We start from the raw sequence: 19,835 nt of genomic DNA, 5'->3' as shown, positions 1-19,835 counted from the left end.
GTCCTCGAAGCTGGTGCGCTTGATGTGGGCGTCGAGGAGGCGCATGTTGGTCTCCCAGGTCGAGGCGGCGAGGAGATAGAAAAAGGTGACGCAGTCGACGGTCAGTGCCCTGCTTCGGCTGCCGATTCGAAACAGGCCCGGGAAAATATAATCAAAATGCCAGGAGTGGGAGAGCACGCGGCTGAGGCAGTCGTGGAGCGAATGGTTCCGTTCGTCGGATGCCCGAGGGAGGACCAGACCGCCGCGGTTTTCGGACAAGGGGAGGCGAAGAATGAGATGGGATTTGGAATCCTGCTCGAAAGTGTAGGGAGCGTCGACGAGGACCAGACCTATAGTGTAGCATGATCACGCATCAGTCATCTGTCTCGAAAGACCGGGTCGCGTGTGAGGAGAGACTTACAAAGCCGTTTGTCTTCCCACTGTTCCGTCCAGTAGGATATACGGGTCGATCCGTTGAAACCGTACTTGTCATCCACGTTCCGCGGTCGTGGTAGGAAGTTCGATTGTCTTGGTGCAGAGACGGCCAAATGCTGATGCTCCATTCCCCAGATGCCATCGACGTACCAACACGACCATTTCGGCACCGATGGCACCCAGGGCGCGTATCCCCCTTCTCTCGCAGTCCACGCGCCTTCCTTCGTCTCGAACACCGACTGCCAAATCCGGGAAGCCTGCGGGTTAGATGCATGATCGACGAAGAATTGGACCGGGATATCCCAGATCGTGCCCAACCGGGCGATCCATGCGTAGTCAATGTTCTCCACGATCAGCACAACTTCACCCGTGGCGTCGGCGAGCGCAGTGAGCTGTTCGAGGGTCTTGATGGTCGTGCGACTGCGGTCCACGGAGGAGTGGAGCGTCGCCTGGACATTCCGCAGATGCGAATGTGTGTTTGCGCGATCTTGTAAAGAGGCGGCTTTCTCGGCCGGGAAACTTGCCCAGAAGGATTCGAGGTATGCGGTATCGTCGCCTTCGGGCGAGGCGTTCATTGTAACAGCGCTGTCGGCTCTCGTTCACGCTGCATGAAGGGTTTCGGCAGAGCAACTGACGCATGAGGTGCAAAGTCAAGTCGCGAAAGTAAGTGCGATCATGTAGGTCTCCCAAACAAAATGTTCATCTGTCCATTTTGTGAAGCCGTGCGGTGCGAATCGTGGACTACTGGGCGGCTTGACGAATCTGCCGTGCTGTACGTTGGCGGAATGCACAGCCTGATAAGCCACATGCATGCACCGGGCCTGGCCATTGTCCATCATCGGCGAGGACATCGCGTCGATGGCGCAGCCACTTCAGACAGAGCTGTAGCCAAGTCACTCATCCTTCCGACATGAAGCAGCATGACTGCTATTCCGGCTGTTGTCTTTCAGATATTTCTTTTCTCGTCGAATGTGCAATGGACAGAGGACAGTATTCCGGCAAGAAAAGAATGACGGGCCTCTGTATCGAGACCGGGTGCAGTTCCGAGCCGATGATTGGCCGGGATGGTTTGCCGCCCAAACGCGCGGCTGGCGGTGGCTTTTTGGTGTCTGCCCAGGTGATGAACCATTCGTCGAATCTACTGTTGTAACGACTATGTGCTCGGTACGTATGTACTCCTTTCCTTCAGGATAAGAACCCCTTTTCCTTCTACAATATCATCGTTCTGTAGGGCTCATTACAGTTCTAGCTGTCTTAATCGCGTGCTGTTTTGTTTGGTCGAGGACACGTGCTATGGTCCTCCGATTGGCTCCATGGTTCACCAGCTACTGTAGATCCTGTGGTTTGCGGTGCTTTGTCTCACAGGGGTAAAAACCATGTGTTTTATATATATATATATATATATATATTCTACGGCTACCAGTTCCTCCTCGACTGATCATGGTGATTACTTTGGAATGATGTCGGAATGAACCAAAACTTCAAGTACACCCGGGTATGTATGTATTCTGCGATATCCCACAGTACGAGACTTGTCAATATGCAAGAGAGAGACGACATAGCTCCGCGATTATTCCTGTGGGTTATCGTGGTTAGTTCTTCGCCGGACGGAAAGTCTCTCCCCACAAACGGTCGCCCGAATGGGGCAAAGTCAGGGCAGTTTGCAGCAGCGGGCGTGAGACAATCAATACATACCTACCCTGAATCTGATGAATCCCATTGTCAGTCATCATGGTATAATAAAAGACGATGGATGAAAGATGGCTTGAACAGGCATTGTGATGGCGTAGGAATATCTTCCGAGATGCTTCCATAATTTCTGATAACAAAGAATAAAATCGTGGATGTTTATTTTCTCCAATGACTGACTGACTCCTGAAAGAAGATTCCACCGTTGTTCTTCTCTCCACCTGCATCCACGCGATTCGGACCGCGCGCCAAGAACGTGTTCGTTCTGAGGAGGATCCATCAATCCCCTTGTCCTGTCGCCGTGGTCCCTGGGATCGTCATCCCCACTACGACCGAACGAACACGCACGACATCACCACTTCCACCACTACCGCCATCACCACCAGTATCCCCTTCCGATACACACTCATACACGCACCGTCACATCGTCACATCCACAAAGGAAGGTCCAGGCGTCTGTTCGACCGTCACATAGACTTACAATCACCGCGACGGTCAAGCGATCTCTCACCATCTCCGCGCTCAAATGCGTGAGGACTTGTCCATCCACCACCCACTCGAGTAATAACACCATCGCGACTCGCGCATTCACTACGACCGCGACGACCACCAATCTCACCGTACCTCCGTACACTTACTTTAATTTATACGTTATTAATCGCCAACCACCCAGCTCACTACTACTCGCCAAAGCTGTATCCGCGTCCAAGGACACCGGTTACATCTACAGTATCTCGTTCTGTCCTCGAGGAATTCATCGTCCGCTCTGAGCCCGCCAGCGCTGAAAGCGGCATACTCTCGCGCATGCGCATACTCTTCAACTGATCAGAGGGACCTGGCGTTGGTCGCCATCCGCCAACATGGCTCGACGCACGAATGAAAGCGACCTGAATAATGACTCGGGCAGCGACCCTTTTGAGCCCCCTCGTTTGAACTTCCGCGCCGGTATGCCGTCACCACGGACCGGGGACATCCCACCCATGCTCAGTCCGTTAGATGCTTTCGCTATGCATTCGCACATGCTCGCGCAGCGCATGGAAGAGGATCGGAAATCAGGTCGGCGCGTGAGTCGACTCCCGCACGACGTGGTCGCCAAAGAGATGTCAAATCGTCCGGGATACTTCCGAGCGTTCAGTAATAGCAGCGAGGATTATGATCAGCATCGTGTGCCAGATGTGCCCGAGGATGACGAAGGTTCGAGTCCGATTCTTTCAGGCATACAGACTCACGAACAGCCAAAGGAGGACAAGCGACCCAAAAGTCAATATCCTGTCTATGGTGTCACACGACCCGTCAGCGATTCATATCCTGAAATACCTGAAGGCCTGCCGGCATCATTGCCATTCTTTCCGCCAGACGCCCGAGCTCGCCCGTCAGAAGCACCACGTCCTGCAGAGCCGCATGACTATTTCGACCTGGGCACGACGCGGGCCACCTCGCCAGAGCAGGTGGAGAGCAAGTCCAATGCAAATGTCACCTCGTCCACAGCACCTAGCCTGGCTGGCAGCATTGACACGATCGCATCCTCATCGAAACCCCCTCGGACTTTGACCAATGATTCGGTAAATTCTCAACGGTCATTTCACACAGCAGAGCGAGGCCCAGGACTGGCACCACCGCACTCAAGTCAAACTCCATCCCCACGCTTTGGGCCTCCGCGATCAGCTCGTAGCTTTCAAAGCATTCGCTCCATTCCCGCAGATTCTGGAGACGAAGACGGCGGCGCAGGTCGAGGTCCACAATCCATCTCGAATAGCCCACAACCAGCGGTTGTCACAGAATCATCGGCATCATTACGGAAGTTCTCCAACAGCAGCAATATGTCCCGGCCTCAATCTCCACCTTTCTCTCCCTGGGTGCACGCGCCTCATCGCTCGCCATCCATGAATTCTGAGTATTCCATTGGCGGTTCTTCGGTACAGCTACCGCCACGATTTGCTGCCAACTTTTCTCGGCCCATGAGCAGTTCAGGTGGCCGAGGATCAATAGATCTCCGTCCCTCGATGGAAAGTCGGCCATCCGCAGAGAAGGTTCCATCAACAGATCTGCCCTTTCGGCAACTCAGCCGACTGACTGATACAACTTCCTTATATTCGGGTGACTCTCAGCTTGATTCTCCAGATATAGAAACACAATACGCATCAATGGATGGACCTACCCCTGGTCCTAATTTCAGCGTCGCTGCTGCCCAAGGAAATGCAACAGATCAAGAGAACTCACCGGCATTCGCTCCTCTGGGTGGCAGTCTGGGGGATCTCCCGGAGACTTCTGAACGACCCGCTACATATGTCTATGCCAAGTATAGCCTTCCTCGCGGGCGACCCATGGAACGGACGTCCGATGGAGGCATTCGCGCTTCGTGGATACAACGCCAGTTCGATTGGGATAAACCCGAGGCACCCACTTCCAACAAAGCCATGGAGAACAGCAAATCTCATGTAGAGCCACCTCGACCGGTTTTCGAACCTGTTCGTGCGCCATCGCCGATGCTTGACCAACGCGGGCGCTCTCAAAAAGACATGGGCGCAACCACCAGCGCGATACGCAGCCGCTCGGCAGGCCCTCGAACAATGAAAAACGCCGCTCCCGTCACACCTCATCCTTTTCCTCCTCCTCGAGACTTGGCTGGTCCATTGTCTCCAAACCGCCCTAAGACAGCAGCATCCTCATCACCTGCAAAGGATACTCCCATCACACAATTCTCCACACCAGCCAGTATCAACCAGCCGTACCTGCCATCACCGTCGATTGCAAATCGATCTGCGTCTCCTCAAACCCATCATCGGGCCACTTCCTCCTCTGCCACTGTCTCCACCACTAGCACCATCCGTGCTCCAGCTGGCGCTTCAAGCAACACTTTAGCAAACAAAGACGAAGCGCCTCGATCGTCCCTCTCTGGTATACCCTCCAAAGATCTCACTCCTGATCAGCATCTCGACATTGGTATTGCAGCTCACTCCGCCGGCGAGACCACCAAATCCACTTATCATCTCCGGCTCGCAGCGAATGCGGGCCTACCGACTGCAATGCTGCTGTACGCTTTGGCCTGTCGGCATGGCTGGGGCATGCGCGCCCAGCCGGAGGAAGGGGTACGATGGTTGCGAAAGGCCGTCGAGAAGACTACAGCTGGCTTGGAAACTGGTCTGATAGATTCGAGGATGAGCGCCCTTATGGACCCATCTGCCGCTGGTACTAGTGCCACGTCTGCTGCAGCCAAGTCGAAATCGGCTTCGAGCAAGACGGTTCAAGCGCAATATGCTCTTGCCATGTATGAACTCGGTGTTTCGTCCCTCCGAGGCTGGGGCTGTCCAAAGGATAAGAAACTTGCCTTGCGTTGTTTTGAAATTGCGGGATCATGGGGAGATGCCGACGCTCTGGCCGAAGCAGGGTACTGTTATGCGCAGGGTGTGGGTTGCAAGAAGGACTTGAAGAAGGCCGCTGGGTTTTACCGTCGCGCAGAGGCAAGGGGTCTGCCGGCGGTGGGTAATAGCTGGTGAGCCTCCTTGCACGGGTTCCAGACGTCTTCTCTTCGTACGAGGCCATCGTCTGGACCCTTGCTCTATCCACACCACGTTCTTCTAACTAACAAATCATCTCAGGATCTACAAACCCAAATACATGGACTCCACCGACAGTCCTTCTCCCTCATCAGGCTCCGCTGCAGGCGGCGGCGCCTCTAACAATAACACCAAATTCCGGCACAGCGAACAAATTATCCGCCCAACAACATCCACTTCCTCCCTCTCATCAGCCTCCCCGTACCCACCTCCCCCCGCCTTCCCCTTCGCCAATGGAACCTCCACACGTCCTACCTCATCTTCAACACTCAAACGACCCATCACTTCCCACGGTGGCAGCGGCGGCATCTTCGGCCATCAGACATCCCGGGACTCCGTCTCCACCACAACGACCGTTTTCCCTAGCGGGATCACCGCTTCATCCTCCGAGGAAGCTTCCCCTGCTGCGCCTACCACCAGCGGAAGCGGCCGCGCCCGCTCAAGGAGTATCTGGGGCCGACGCAAGGAGAAGAACGCGGCGATTGCAGCCGCCGCCGCGGCAGCTGGTGCTGCAGGTGGTGAACATGGCAAGGAGTTTACGCCCCAGCCTCCGCCACCGCTCCCGCTTTCGCCTTCGCCGTCGCATTCCATGCTGAGGAGCGCGACGCCGAATTCCTTCACTAATAGCGATTCACTTGGGGTGAATGCCGGGAAGATGAGGAGGAGCGGAGAGAGCGGTGATCGTTGAGGGCTGTGTGGGGAAACAACAGGCATCGTTGATCGAGGCTTGCTTTCTCATTGTGGTCTCGCCCGCCCTTCTTTCTGCAACTTTCTCCCACCTTGCATCTTGCAGCTACGATTTCCCCCCACAATGACCATGGGCCTTCCCATATCTCGAGAAAATTCCCCTGCTTTTTGTATAATGATAATGGGCTGGCGACAATTCGCGTGTACACACTTTTTCATAATCCGGTTGGTTTCAAATATATGACAAACCCAGTGTTTTGGCCATGCACGACTCGTGATAATTGCAATTCTGATGTAACACAGATCATCATGTCAATTTGCTTCAGGTGCCACCTTAATGCCTTGAGCGCGTCCTCGTCATATCCTCTTCGATGGAAAAGGGCCCTGTCAAGTGGGAAAGCTACGGCCGAATTCACAACAAGTGGGATCGTCAGGTTGGATTAGAGCATACGGCAGATCTCATGGCAGCATGTGACGACACCCACTCACACGAGGCCTCAACTTGCACGTCATATCTTGAGAACCAATACAAACCTTGTCGGGTTGTAGCTTGCCACATCCCCGAACCCACCGCATTTCGGCTGTAGATGATGTGGAATGAAGTCTGGAAATCTCTGATGTGCGATCGATTATGCGAAAGGCTGCAAGAAGATATCCAAGCTTCTCTGAACTACACGACGTACATCGAAGGCATGATGGCAAGCCGTCATAGTCTGCAGTGCGTACCCATGATCAGTCTGGGTACAGAAAAAACACAGACGACGATCTCGTCGCCACCGTTGGCGGCCCTTGCTGGCATTCACGGTGCGAAGGGTGAAGAGAACACTCGCGGCTGTGAGCAAACATGGAAGGAAAAGAGGGAGGGCGGTTCCTTGTGCGTGGGATCAACGGTCGTTGCGTGCCTTCAAGACATCTCTGTTGTCTTCCACTTCGTAACGATCGAAGAGGAGGTGAACACGGGCCTATGATCCCATCAAGCTCTGCTGGGCAAACCGCAGGGGATTCGTTAAACGCATTGACAGCTGGACAGCCTGGACAGCATGAACCCCCGGACCGTCGACAATGCGAAGAAAAGTGCGAACTTGCAACAACAACAACAACAACAAAAACGATGCCTTGATGGCTCTCCCATAGCGCCAGTCCACACGAAGACCTACAAGATGCACCATCGTCGGATCTTCTTGATGACAAGTCACTTCGAGGATGAGGCGAAGGACGATTGTGCAGCCTTCGAAGCAATTCAGGCTATACTCTAGGAAAGATTTCTGTCCACGGCAGGTGCTCCCCTCGTCGATCACTGATGCTATACATTCATTCTCTCGGAATTCATTTCTGGACAATCCTTCAACCTCCCCCCAAGCGGAAGCCGTCGTTTGATCGTTTGGAGCGACGCTTGACAAGGCAATTCAATTGGAATTTGTTGTGACGGGCATTTTGTGATGACAGATCGGAAAGACTGTGCATTTCGATCAAGTCATGACACAGTGGAGTGGTGAATTACGGTTTGAACGCCTGAGATGAGCTTACTAGGCATCGCACACCAGCACGCACCACCCTCAGTGCACCCACAAATCCTTCGAATCTCATGTCAAAAAGAGGGAAAGAAAGAAAAGGTACCTACCTAGGTGGGTAAGCAGAGGTATTCGAAATGCGATGGGTGGTGGGCAGTGGTGCAAAAAGGCAAAAGGACATGTCGCTTCTGTGGATCGAACACAGTACCTCCAGATACCGCACAGAATGCTGTTGGACCGAAGTTGAACTTCAGTCTGGCGCTCTCCCAAGTGAGCTAAAGCGACCAGTTTCGATGCTCGGCAGGAACCACGTTGCATCGCTGTGACGGATGTCGTACAAAAACAATATAGACCTAAAAAACAAAAGCCATCGTCTTTGTGAACGTTCGGCTTGTTGCTGAGAAGTCCTTCCAGGAAATGCAACCTTGGAAGGTGCGCGATGCTGACAACATCAAAACGTCATTTACAAATTGGCTCCAGCTTTCTGTTGCTCGATCGACTCCTCGAGTATATGCCTTCGGAGAAGTGGCCGCGTACATTCCGCAAGCATCGGCACCTCGCGAAATAGACCAAATTCGTGGGTGTGGAAGTGACAGACGACCTGCGAAGGGCCTCCATTCCACCCTGGTAACCCTACGATACACCATCACCCTGGGCACCACTCTAGCAGTGAGAACGCTTTCCACGTTTGCTTGGATTGTAAAATGCTATGTCTTTGAACATACATACCCAGTGTATGCTCCAGTCTCGAAAACCTGCATTGATGGAATTAACCCAAACCCTAATGACAGTGCCCCCGGAGGCGGAAGGTCAGTCACAACTTATCCGCTCACGTCCATTCTGCGCGCAACGATACCTCTAGTGAGGCGCGCATTGCAACAGTCATTGCTACCGGCAGTGCGATCAATGCTCGAACGCATTCATGTACCTTGGAGGGGAATCTTCGGCCCCACTGTGAGCCTTGATGCAAGGATGCGCTTGACTTTCAAGCACTTCTTGGCCGGAGTCTTTGTCGCTTGGACCTTCACACAAGTGCGTGTCTGAACGTCACGGCAACTATCTTGTAGGCCATGACTACAAAGAAAACGAAAGCACCCAACAAAGGCGCGAGAAGATCAGCGAGCCATGTTTGGTATCAGTCAAAGCGCTGGAGGCCGGAAGTGAAAGCTCCATTCAAAAGATTATCCATAAGACTCTTGAGTCCCATTTTTGGTGATTCCTCAAACAACCGGGGTAAGACCCCTTCTCGCAACGCAAATGAGAAAGCTCACAAAGACAAGGCGTATTCACGATTGGAAGCGCAAATCACCGACTTCACGAAGGCGCCGAGTGAATTTCTCCACGCGGCGCGCGTGGAAGTGGGATTTGCGACACTCGTACCGCGTCCTGGACCGTAAACCCTCCTCTTGATGATAAGCAAACGCAAAAGCAAAACCTGTACGCTTCTTATTCCATTTAAAGCGCAACGGCAACCGCGCCGAGGCCCAACAGAGCGCTGCCCATCCAGAAGGACGCACCCTTCACGGCAGCGCCAGTAGCAGCAAGAGGACTCCTAGTGCCCGAGGCAGCGGCGGTGGTTCGAGTGACAGCAGAGGTCTTGGCCAAAGTAGTTCCAGTGACGGCGATGGCTCCGTGACTGGTGGTGACGGCACCGCCAGCCTTGGTTGGGCTGGCAGTGGAGAGAGCTGGGCCGTTGCTGGTCACAGTGGAGGCGGCAGAGGCGACCTGCGCGCCGTCGGTGGGAGCCGGAGCAGAGTCGGTGGTGGCCTGGTCGGCGGCGGTGGAGGGAGCGGCGGCTTGCTGAACGGGAGCATCGGTGGAGGGAGCGGCGGTGGTCTGAGGAGCGGCGGTGGTCTGAGGAGCGGCGACAACGGCGGCAGCGGCGGTGGAGGTCGGGGTGGACGCGGCGGCGGTAGTCTTGGGGACAAAGCCGGCGAGGTACTGAGGAGAGTAAGTCGCGGTGCCGGAGTAGAGTGGGCAGCCCGGGACGTCGGTCTTGGGCGGGGCGCGGCCGCCACCGCAGTTGAGGAACTCGCAGAGTTCACCGGTGTCGGGGACGTAGTAGATGGCCATTTGACCTTGGATAGTGGTGGTGCAGCCGGAAATGTCGGTGCGGGCAAGGGCCAGAGAGGCCAAGAGGGCCGGAATCAGGACGAGGGTTGATTGCAACATTTTGGCGGTACCTTTTTCGCGATTGTAATGAATGTGGTTGTAAGTCGGAAATGCTTTATTGCTGGAATTGAATGAATGAATGAAGGAATGAATGAACGAGTGAGTGAACGAATGAATGAATACTGGCTGACGAAGAGCTTGAGAGAGAAGAGAGAAGATTGAGGTTGATCTACAAATGCGCGTCGGAGTGAATGATGAAGGGGAGATTCGTGAATGCAGCCCTAGTGCGGAATAGGCAAGGGAAGACGTTGTGTGATGGGGAAAAAGGATGATTGGCGACGGGTGAAATTTGCTAGCGACAAGGACAGACGCCCGCAGGTCACAGTAAAACACACTATTGCTCGAGGGCGGGAGATTAGGATAGACGATCGCCCAGCAAACGTGTGCAGGCCAGCTGACCTCCGATCACATCCTCATTGCGGAACGGCCTGCGCAAGTCCAGGACTCGTGATCTTCATCAAGGAGTAGGCCGTTGTTACAGGAATTCTCGTCGTCGGGATCTTCTGTGGTCAGTTTGTACCAACCAGCGCAACAAGTTTCGTCTCATCATCAGACACTGTACATCGAACCAGCGACCTGACTCCGCGGCTTTCTTCCCCGCTGCATCATGAACCGCCCGTTTGTCCGTCCACCAAGAACTCACGTTATTTTTATTTTTATGTGTTATGTTCATCCTACAGTACGGTAGTCGGAGTGCAGCCCTGGATCATCTCTGGAGACTCAGGATGTCTTGGACCGGTATCCTGCGGCTCAAGCGCAGTGAGAGCTTTCATCTTCCCACCAAACAAACGCCCGTGCTGCCGCAGATTTTGCTAATTCCTCGGGCGCAAATTCCCCCTTCACATTTCCGTCTGTCTCGTCTCCGCTGCTGGAACCACGTTTTGGCCACGTGCGATCTTAGATTTCATGCTCATTTTATGCAAACCTCCCGACCTCGACGAAAGCCATGGGCGCAAATTGTCTTCTTCGCAGACATTGCCACGCACATCATTTCTCATGGTCGCTTGATGCAGTCACTGGTTTCTCTCTCAAGTGGCCTCGGATGCATTGCATTGTTCTTCCCAGCTGCTCGACACGATTGCCCTCCCTCACTCGATGCTGGAGATTTTCTCCCAGCGCGGAGGCGCGACCCTGATGCGGTTAAAGGCGTTGTGAAAGAAGTGCAGCTCGTCTCGGATGTAATGACCTCATCCGGTACCCTGAGCGGCATAAATCCCGTGGCATTACCACAGGAGCGTGTAATAATACACACACTGTTGGTCGGATCAAATAGCCTATACATGCTCGGATGGACGGCCTTAGAATTGGCCAGAGGACGCCTTTCTGCATTTCGAAAGAATTGCGACGAGACGACGAGAGCCACTCAGACAGGCGCGCTGTATTTGCGGCCAGATCGTGTCTTTCAATGTCGACATGTCGAGTAACACCCTGGAAATTGTCCAAGAGACTCCGACAGACTGTCATGCGATGTCGTCTTCGGCAATGTTCCTTCGTAGTCGTGCATTCCTCGTTGTGATGGATATCTATCGATGGATTCTTATCTAGGATCTTCCGAAACGTCCGCTGCCCATCCCCGACAGTAGCAGACGCTTCCCAATGCTCTGCCGTCCGTGAGAGATCCCGCGCCTGCGCCACTTGACATCTCCATCGTCCCGTCCCCACACCTCGAACACCATTACACAATCCTTTCATCATGCTCGCATGCTTCTCTGAATTGTCGCTGTTCTTCAAAACGTCCTTACACCTGATCCTCCTCTATTGTTAATATCTTGCGTATGTCGCATTCACCCGTCGAGAGGATCGCAGACCACGCTCCAGCTTGCGTTTCGGCCCCCAGGCCCACGCGAACGATCCTCTACATCTTTACCCTGCTTTCTCCGTCGAGCGCCATCTTGCAGCCAATGCGCAATCATTCGATTCTCAACGCGCCCTACCCACGGCAATCACCTTGACCGGCGTTGTAATACACTCCGGGCACGCATTTCCGACTCACTCTCGATCCTTCCCAAACGGACAGAAGCCGGCTGCGAAACATTCAAGCGATCATCTTCACGTACTCTCGCGCATGAAAGAGTCTGGCGACATACCTTGAGCCGGGGCGCTTGCGCCAGAGATAGAGGCTGCAGTCAGGCGCTATGTCATTCTTTTCCAAATTTAAGAGTGGTTCGGTATGTCTCGGCTACACATTCGCCAACATGATTGCAGATGCTAGGAGGCTTGGACGCCATGTGGATGACAGAGGATCGCTGACATACCTGATCATAGGCCGCGGCCGGGCAGTCTGCTACCTCCACTGGCAAGAAAGATGCTGTCGTGGTGCCGCAAACGCCTTTAGAGAAGCTCATCGCTGGAGATACTGGACCGCTGCGAGTAGATGGGAGTGATAAATATTTTGGGTTCGAAAATGTTTGTTGAAACATCACTTGCGGTTTTGAGACACTTTGAATACTAACACTCTCTCCATAGTACGGTTCCACATGGTATGCGATCGCGTGCGACATGAACCAGGCCTCGTGCTAACCCATGATCCTTGTTCAGCTATTGTAATTCTATAATACAGTGCCTATACTACTCGGCGCCATTCCGAGAACATGTTGTCAACTTCCCGACCAAAGCCATTGTTATTGAAAGCACAAAACCTACGAAACGCACCTCGTTCTCACCACAAGCGACATCTACTACGCCATATCCAAATGTCTCGTCTCCTGCGCGAAAGGTCATTGCGCCGACCTCGCCATCACCGGGGGGTGTCAAAGCGGAGGAAAGTAAAGAGTCGGCAGAATACAAGAAGCGCATGGCATTACAGGCAGGTCCGGTGCTTAGCATGACGCATGATCGCTCAGGTCGCTATGGAATGGAGGAATCGCTTTTCACTTCACTGCGGGACATCTTCGAATCGATCATTGACAGTCAATCACGGATCGGAGTGGTCAGTCCACACAGGTTCTTGGAGATCCTCCGTCGAGATAATGAAATGTTTCGATCGGCTATGCATCAAGATGCGCATGAGTTCCTGAACTACGTGCTCAACCAGGTGGTGGACGAGGTGGATCTATTTGTTAAGAAGAACCCGGAACTGGTCAAGCAATTTGCAATTGAGAAGAGCAGGAAGAACACAAATGGTATGGTGGGAGGCTCAGTAACAGACGATTTAGATGCGCCTGTGAAGTCAACTATTCGCCCTATAGATCAGAAATGGGTGCACGACATCTTCGAGGGCCGACTGACATCCGAAACGCGCTGTTTGACGTGCGAGACGACATCTCAGCGGGACGAGCCATTCCTCGACCTGTCGGTCGACCTCAGCCCGCATACCTCGGTGACGGCTTGCTTGCGAAAGTTTTCAGAGGAAGAGATGTTGTGCGAACGTAACAAATTTCACTGCGACACGTGTGGAGGTCTACAGGAAGCAGAAAAGCGAATGAAGATCAAGCGCCTGCCGCGAGTGTTGGCTCTGCATCTCAAGAGATTTAAGTACACGGAAGCGGTCGCTACCAATGGTATCATTGGCGGATTGACCGATGGCTTCTATGCCGCACAACGACTCCACAAGCTCTTCCATCGGGTAGTCTATCCCTTCCACCTCCGGCTCTTCGACACAACAGATGATGCTGTGGACCCAGACCGGCTGTACGAACTGTACGCCGTCGTCGTTCACATTGGCGGTGGTCCTTATCATGGCCACTACGTCAGCATTGTCAAAACCCATGACCGTGGCTGGCTTTTGTTCGATGACGAATTAGTCGAACCTGTCGATGAGAGTTATGTGCTCAGCTTCTTTGGTGGCGAACCTGTACCAGGTGTCAATGATCCGCGTCAATTAGCTTGCGCGTATGTGCTCTTTTACCAAGAGACCACACTTGAAGCTGTGATAAAAGAGCAGGAGATGCGTGCGCAGTCACCCTCAACTAGTGCTGCGTCCGCTGCAGCAGCCGATGAGATACGTAAGTCTGCAGAAGCCGAGGCTGCTACTATGCTCAAGCAACCCAATGGCTTTCACCGAAGCAATACGAATGATTCCCACACGGTCAATGAGACGTTCAATCCGGCCTCAGGAGAACAGCCAGTCGCAGTGCACAAAACACGAAAAGAGACTCGCCAAGAGACCAACATTCGCCGCATCGATGCTCTTAAACGGGCAGAGAGTAATTTAAAAGTGAACGGACGTCCTGGTTCAGCAACGTCTACACCAAACGAGCATGCCAAGAATGATGGTGAAGGTGTTGAAAGCAACAACAGACCTTCCATCAGCGACAACAGCAAGAATAAAGACAAGGAGGGTGGTCTCTCGAGATTTCGACATGGGAACATGAGTCTCAGAGGCACGACAAGGCTGTTCAGCAGCGGGAGCATGAAAATTAAGGCAAACAAGGGAGATGAAAAGTTGAAGGAGAAAGGATCATCAAGCCAGCTCCAAGTATCGGTCAACTCTGACGTCGTGCCTTTAGCGCCACATGAGACTGAAACAACGACTGAGGGCGATTCTACTTCCACTCTTTACAAGGATGAGAACAGCACTCGTGCTACGTCAACTAAGACTGACGCGACATCTCTGCCATCCGCACTATCATCTCCACCATTGCCTGCAGCGGATCCACTATACGCAGTCTCAAACGCCTCCTCATCAACACCACCTCCATCCTCTCATGGCGCCACCAGCGACTCAGCACATCATATTCCTCGCAAACCCGTCAGGAGAACACCTTTCGCCCCGTTCGGCCATTTCGGCCGCAGCGACAAAGCAAAAGAAAAGGACAAACACTCCCTCGCATCATCGCTGTCTAAGAGCGAGCACAGCCAGCCTCATCACTTAAGCACCATACCGACCACCATCAACGGCGGTCCCGCTTCAACTGCAAGCACAACAAGTGTCTCGACAAACGCCAACGAGCCCATAGCCCCCGCCTCGCAACATCCACCTCCATCCTCATCCTCGACCTCGTCCTCCCTGCCAGCCAGCGCACTCCCATCCGCCGTTCAGAATAACCATACTGCTCTCCCTCCACAGCAACCCTCGGGACAGACTCTGTATCCGCCTACAAAGGAGAGCGCACCCACCGCCCTTCCGACTTTCAATATCTCCTCACCCACGAGCGCGCCTCCTCCAGCCGGATCCGTGGAGAACCCGCCCCTCGCTACACGGGAGGGCAAACCGATTAAGAAGCATCGCTTCAGTCTCGGCGGGAAGAAGAAAAGTAGTGCCATGGCATGACTTAATTTGTGGGACGAACGCTAAGCCTTCGTCACCTTCTCTGAAAGGTTTTCCTGCGGACTCCGGGATTGTACATATGCAAAGATCCACGGAAAAGCTGGATACGAGTCGTCGGAAAAGTTATAGAGAGATCGTGCAGGTATTGGCAAGTATAATGACAACAGGCGTGAAAAAGGATCACCGCCCTCTTTTCGCTTTGGATACAGTCAAGGGGCGAGCTGGATAGGTGTATGTTGTATGGAAATCCTCAATTCCCACGTCTGGATGATGCCCATGTCTTTCATATGCATCGCAATCTACATTAGCCGTCAATGCGATGTTGCCATGGGAATTCACACACGTATCTCTGTCTTCCGGAGCTCGGTGCAGAAACCTTAATGAGACGAGGTGTTTTCGCGCTGATAGTTGTCCCGGGAAAATGGGACAGAGAGTACGGAGGCACAATACATTGCGAGATATTTTGTATTCACAAGGAAGAGAACGACCAACAGAAGAGCAAAATGCATAATTCATTCACTGCCACCATGCATTGGTGATGTTCTTCGCATGCTCGTGTTGAGTCCAGAGCCGACATTCGCTGTCCGTGGTCCTCTGTACTATTTGCATCGGTGATTGATTCTCTCATGCAAGCAGGAAGCGTAGCCGTGAAGCATTCGATACCGGTTCTTGACGTCTCCTTTCACCACAACATCATCATCTCTAAAAATTTCCTCTTCTTTCCTCATCTTCACTGCTTCCATCTCTTTGTGCGCAAAGCATGCGCCTTTCCATGCAAATGGCTATGCAACGCAAGCGAGCTCGATCAAAGCGGATAGCGCACATAGCGATCTCACTGGATTGCGGGATGTCGTGGTCGTCGTGAAGGTCATTAGATTCTGTCTGTGACACGCACATCTCCGAGCGGCGGAATTCGAGAACTCATCTTGCAGCCAGAACAGAGGGCGGCGTGCGGGACTGGTGTCGACGGCGAACATCTCAACCGAATGCGATGGACCAGATGATGATGAGAATGTTCAGGAAAATTAAAGGTACTGTCAAAGAGGCATATATGTCAGCACTGTCGCTCGTGACGCAGATATGTGCGTTTGTGTGTGTGGAGAGGAGTCTGGACCCCAGAGTTGGAGGCAGGATATTGATCCGAGCGGACGTGGATAGCTGGCACAAAACGTACTTCTCATAAGTGTCCGTACAGAATTGATCAGGTTGATCATCTTCGCCTTGACGCTAGCATTGTCCTGGCCTCCACCGCCGAAGGATGGCTCGGCCTGCTGTTGTGAGGAGCCCCATCCGACTGTGACATTGGTCAGATCAGATTTTTGTTGCTTGTGTCAGCACACATGTGCGACTTTCATGTTCACGTACTCCGCGCAAGGAAGCGATCTTCTGACAAGACGGCGATGGCGTTGACGAGCAGGACGGAAACTGTAATTCGTTGTCAGCTGCCATGTTTGCGCTTGTGATCGTTGGGGAACGTCGCCTTACCTTGGAATAAACCTCCGAAGCTGAAAAATAGCGTCGCCATGATGACCAGATTTCCCTCGACCTCTGTCGAAACCGATCACTCAGTAAGTGGGAGATGCAGTCGAGAGATGCAATGTCGGAAAGTTTGTCGCATTTGGTGGGCTGCAAGAGATTCAGGGCTCCAACGGCGACGTCTCCGCCTCGTACAATTCTGTCAGGGTAACATATGTAACCTCAGGCTAGCCGTGACCGTCCCAATGCCATCGACTTTCACGATCGCCAAAATCATATCATGTCATTCTTCAATAATGATTACTTCTGGCGGGCTGTAGAACGACGCGCTGGTATCGCACAGAATTCAAGAGAAGACCAGAGGGAGAGTTGGTCGAAGATGTTTGGTGAGCAAGATATCTTCCGGACTTATGCTAGAACAATCGCCAATTAATGGTTCATTAGTCGATTCTGCTCTTGGGTTGCTGCTGCCGACCATCATCCTGCTTCACTGCATATGTGCGCCTTACACTAAGGTCGAAGAGTCATTCAATATTCAAGCAGTCCATGATATCGTCACTTATGGAATCCCTCATGGCAACGTTTCCAAAGTTCTCGCGACATCCTACGATCATGTCTCCTTTCCTGGTTCAGTGCCGAGGACATTCGTCGGTGCATTGGTCCTAGCTGGCATTGTCCGGCCCTTTTCTACCTTTGTCTCGTCCCCAGAGCAGATACAGACACTCGCTCGCGCTGCGCTCGGATTGATCAATGCTGCCGCGTTGCTCTCTTTGCGAGCTGCAGTAGAGACCGCCTATGGCAAAGTCGCAGGCCGATGGTTCGTGCTCCTCCAGGCCGGTCAATTCCATGTCATTTATTACGCATCACGAACATTACCGAACATGTTTGCCTATGCACTGACGACCATTGCGTTGCGAAACCTCATCCTGGTCAAGTCCGTGTCATGGAAGTCACGTCGCAGCTCCCGCAGGAGAGTTATGGCGATGATCCTCCTTACCATCGCGGGCATCATATTCCGTTGTGAAATTGCAATTCTCCTCGCAGTGGAGACCCTATACCAGCTCGCACAGCGGCGCATACTCATCATCAAGGAGATCATTCCAGCCGGCATCATTGGTGTGGCGATTGGGTTAGCTACCACCGTTGCCGTGGACAGCTTTTTTTGGCGCCAGTTTCCTCTCTGGCCAGAATGGGTCGGATTCTATTTCAACACTGTCCTCGGAAGATCCTCCGAGTGGGGAACTAGTCCGTTCTATTTCTACTTCATTGACGCCCTACCACGTCTCCTATTGAATCCTGCGATATACTTCTGCATACTAATCGGCACCAATCTTGCACCCAGCTCCGATATTCTCAGACCACAGCTTATTTTCATTGCGATTTATAGCTTGTTGCCTCACAAAGAATGGCGGTTCATCATCTATTCAGTCCCGGCCTTTACAGCTGTGGCCGCAGCAGGTGCGGGCTGGATTTGGATCCGACGTAACAAAGCCTGGATCTGGAAACTCCTCAGTATTGCCCTTGTGGTGTTAACTGCGGCATCATACGTAGCAAGTCTTGGCTTTCTGTATATCTCGAGCCTCAACTACCCTGGCGGTGAAGCGTTGGCGCTGCTGCACCAAGTGGTGCCCTTATCCGACAACAGCCATGTTCGCATTCATTTGGACAACTTAGCATGTCAAACAGGTATCACGAGATTCCAACAACTTCATTTAAATTGGACATACGACAAAACGGAGGATGAGTCTCGGCTGCTTGATCCTCTCTTTTGGTTGGACTTTGATTATGCGATCGCTGAACAACCCGAGAGGGTGATTGGAAAATGGGCTCCAATCGGCGTGGCAAATGGTTACTCTGGAATCACATTGAGACCCACAAATGATGAGGACGATATCTTACCCTTGCCATCAGTTTTCCAAAACCGAGTTGGGCGAATACTTCACCGACGCTATCACGACATTGCTTTATTTTCTCGGAACAAGATCACACGAGGCCTCTGGCCCGCAGTCAAATTCGAGCCACGTCTTTACATCCTCAAACGCCAAGTTTCGCCTGCGAAGAGCTCTACTGCTATGATCTAAAGCTCAGACATAATTTGACAATCTGGAAAATGTTCGAATTAGAAGAGGACAGAGACTGGACTCGAGGATTGACTCGAGTTCCGAGTTGAAGAGTAATTTTCAAACTCACTCGATGAGATTGCCGTCTGGGTCGCGACAGTATACGCTCCGGAGTTTGCCGACCGCGCCGGTCCGATCGACAATCGATCCGCCTTCAAGAATCTGCCATCCGCCAATATGATTCAGCATCGATCGCTTAGTGTAAACACAAGGCGCTCAGACCCGCCGAATGGTCACGCGAGAGGCGCAGTCACATCATAGTTGATATGTATGGAAGGTGGCACAGGAGACGAAATTGGCGACCTATTCAACCCACCTTAATTCCAGCTTCCTCCCAGCTCGTTTTCACCTCCTCAATCGGACATTCCGTAATGAAACACAAATCCTCACTGCCGGGCTGAACGTTTTGCGCATGGGGGATAAATTCGTGTCCTGCACGATGAAGATTGATCTTCTGCCGACCGAAGGACAACGCATGCCGTTCATCGCCTTTCGACGAGAACTTCTCATGGTGCATACCAAGATGGGTGGTATAGAAGGCGATAGTAGTAGAGATGTCTTTGACTGTGAGCACGACATGATCGATGGACTTGACCGTGATCGGAGGTCTCGAAGACGTAGCCATCACGGCACACTCTGCAATATTCCTTGCCAAAAGTTTGTCTCGATGTGGAGCGTAGGCACAAGTGGGCAAGGTCGTCGCAGCTGCGACCGCACACGTTCCCAAGGACAATGTCTTTCACGGAGCTGAGTTGCCTATTTTGTCAAAATGTGACGCTTGACTCGTGGTAACCGTTGAGCGACAAATTATCCAGCACGGTCTGACTTTTTTACCAGGGTAGGATTCAGAGAGCTATTGGTACAACAAAAGTTGACATTGTCTGGTCGTCGTAGGGGCCGCCGAAGTTTAATATAATATGAGGACTTCCGGATGGTCGGCACGCAGGAGCTTGTGAGCAGGTCGTCTGCGTCATCATCAAATTCCGTCGGATGCCGGCTT

At 52.7% G+C, this 19,835-nt stretch overlaps 7 protein-coding genes and 1 non-coding gene across 8 annotated transcripts in view; 3 read left to right on the top strand and 5 right to left on the bottom strand.

The window, feature by feature from the left end:
- K489DRAFT_373374 (uncharacterized protein) overlaps positions 1-989 on the bottom strand; it is a gene marked incomplete at both ends in the record, with an annotated part of 1,638 nt that extends 649 nt beyond the window's left edge. Inside the window, 2 exons of the mRNA XM_033603417.1 lie at positions 235-329; positions 401-989. Of these exons, the coding sequence (XP_033456558.1) occupies positions 235-329; positions 401-989 (684 nt within the window). The remainder of the gene's footprint in view (positions 1-234; positions 330-400) is intronic.
- A 1,974-nt stretch (positions 990-2,963) lies between these two features.
- Positions 2,964-7,603, top strand: K489DRAFT_412833 (uncharacterized protein; the record flags this gene model as incomplete). The annotated part of the gene is made up of 3 exons (XM_033607974.1): positions 2,964-5,596; positions 5,703-6,300; positions 7,370-7,603. The coding sequence occupies 3 exons, from the start codon at positions 2,964-2,966 to the stop codon at positions 7,601-7,603; spliced, it is 3,465 nt and encodes a 1,154-aa protein (XP_033456557.1).
- A 435-nt stretch (positions 7,604-8,038) lies between these two features.
- K489DRAFT_t52 lies at positions 8,039-8,143 on the bottom strand. The gene has a single exon. It is a non-coding gene; the product is annotated as a tRNA-Phe (tRNA).
- Positions 8,144-9,313: 1,170 nt separating this feature from the next.
- On the bottom strand, positions 9,314-10,030 carry K489DRAFT_412832 (uncharacterized protein; the record flags this gene model as incomplete). Its single annotated transcript, XM_033607973.1, has 1 exon — positions 9,314-10,030. One exon carries the CDS (start codon positions 10,028-10,030, stop codon positions 9,314-9,316), a length of 717 nt encoding a protein of 238 aa, XP_033456556.1.
- Positions 10,031-10,285: 255 nt separating this feature from the next.
- K489DRAFT_390694 (cysteine proteinase) lies at positions 10,286-15,242 on the top strand (the record flags this gene model as incomplete). The annotated part of the gene is made up of 5 exons (XM_033606623.1): positions 10,286-10,411; positions 10,544-10,648; positions 12,371-12,436; positions 12,591-14,175; positions 14,209-15,242. 5 exons carry the CDS (start codon positions 10,286-10,288, stop codon positions 15,240-15,242), a joined length of 2,916 nt encoding a protein of 971 aa, XP_033456555.1.
- Positions 15,243-16,276: 1,034 nt separating this feature from the next.
- K489DRAFT_325496 (Yos1-domain-containing protein) lies at positions 16,277-16,671 on the bottom strand (the record flags this gene model as incomplete). Its single annotated transcript, XM_033601831.1, has 2 exons — positions 16,277-16,533; positions 16,605-16,671. Coding segments are annotated over 2 exons (324 nt in total), but the record flags the coding sequence as incomplete, so codon positions are not given.
- A 324-nt stretch (positions 16,672-16,995) lies between these two features.
- Positions 16,996-18,796, top strand: K489DRAFT_412829 (glycosyltransferase family 22 protein; the record flags this gene model as incomplete). Its single annotated transcript, XM_033607972.1, has 2 exons — positions 16,996-17,101; positions 17,160-18,796. The coding sequence occupies 2 exons, from the start codon at positions 16,996-16,998 to the stop codon at positions 18,794-18,796; spliced, it is 1,743 nt and encodes a 580-aa protein (XP_033456553.1).
- K489DRAFT_383741 (Glyoxalase/Bleomycin resistance protein/Dihydroxybiphenyl dioxygenase) lies at positions 18,483-19,763 on the bottom strand. The gene is made up of 3 exons (XM_033605688.1): positions 19,152-19,763; positions 18,906-18,997; positions 18,483-18,818 (listed from the first exon to the last, which is right to left on the bottom strand). Exons 1-3 carry the CDS (start codon positions 19,458-19,460, stop codon positions 18,800-18,802), a joined length of 420 nt encoding a protein of 139 aa, XP_033456552.1. The 5' UTR covers positions 19,461-19,763; the 3' UTR covers positions 18,483-18,799.
- Between the last annotated feature and the right edge of the window lie 72 nt (positions 19,764-19,835).

Source organism: Dissoconium aciculare (genome assembly GCF_010015565.1).
Source record: "Dissoconium aciculare CBS 342.82 unplaced genomic scaffold K489scaffold_13, whole genome shotgun sequence".
Classification (NCBI taxonomy): Eukaryota; Fungi; Ascomycota; class Dothideomycetes; order Mycosphaerellales; family Dissoconiaceae; genus Dissoconium; species Dissoconium aciculare.
This window is presented reverse-complemented; position numbering and strand designations above follow the sequence as displayed.

Excerpts from the sequence above, each read along its gene's own strand:
- K489DRAFT_383741 (XM_033605688.1), bottom strand. The coding sequence starts at position 19,460 with ATGGCTACGTCTTCGAGACCTCCGATCACGGTCAAGTCCATCGATCAT. Across the intron at positions 18,998-19,151 it reads GGGAGGAAGCTGGAATTAAG|ATTCTTGAAGGCGGATCGAT; the intron begins GTGGGTTGAATA and ends GGCGGATGGCAG.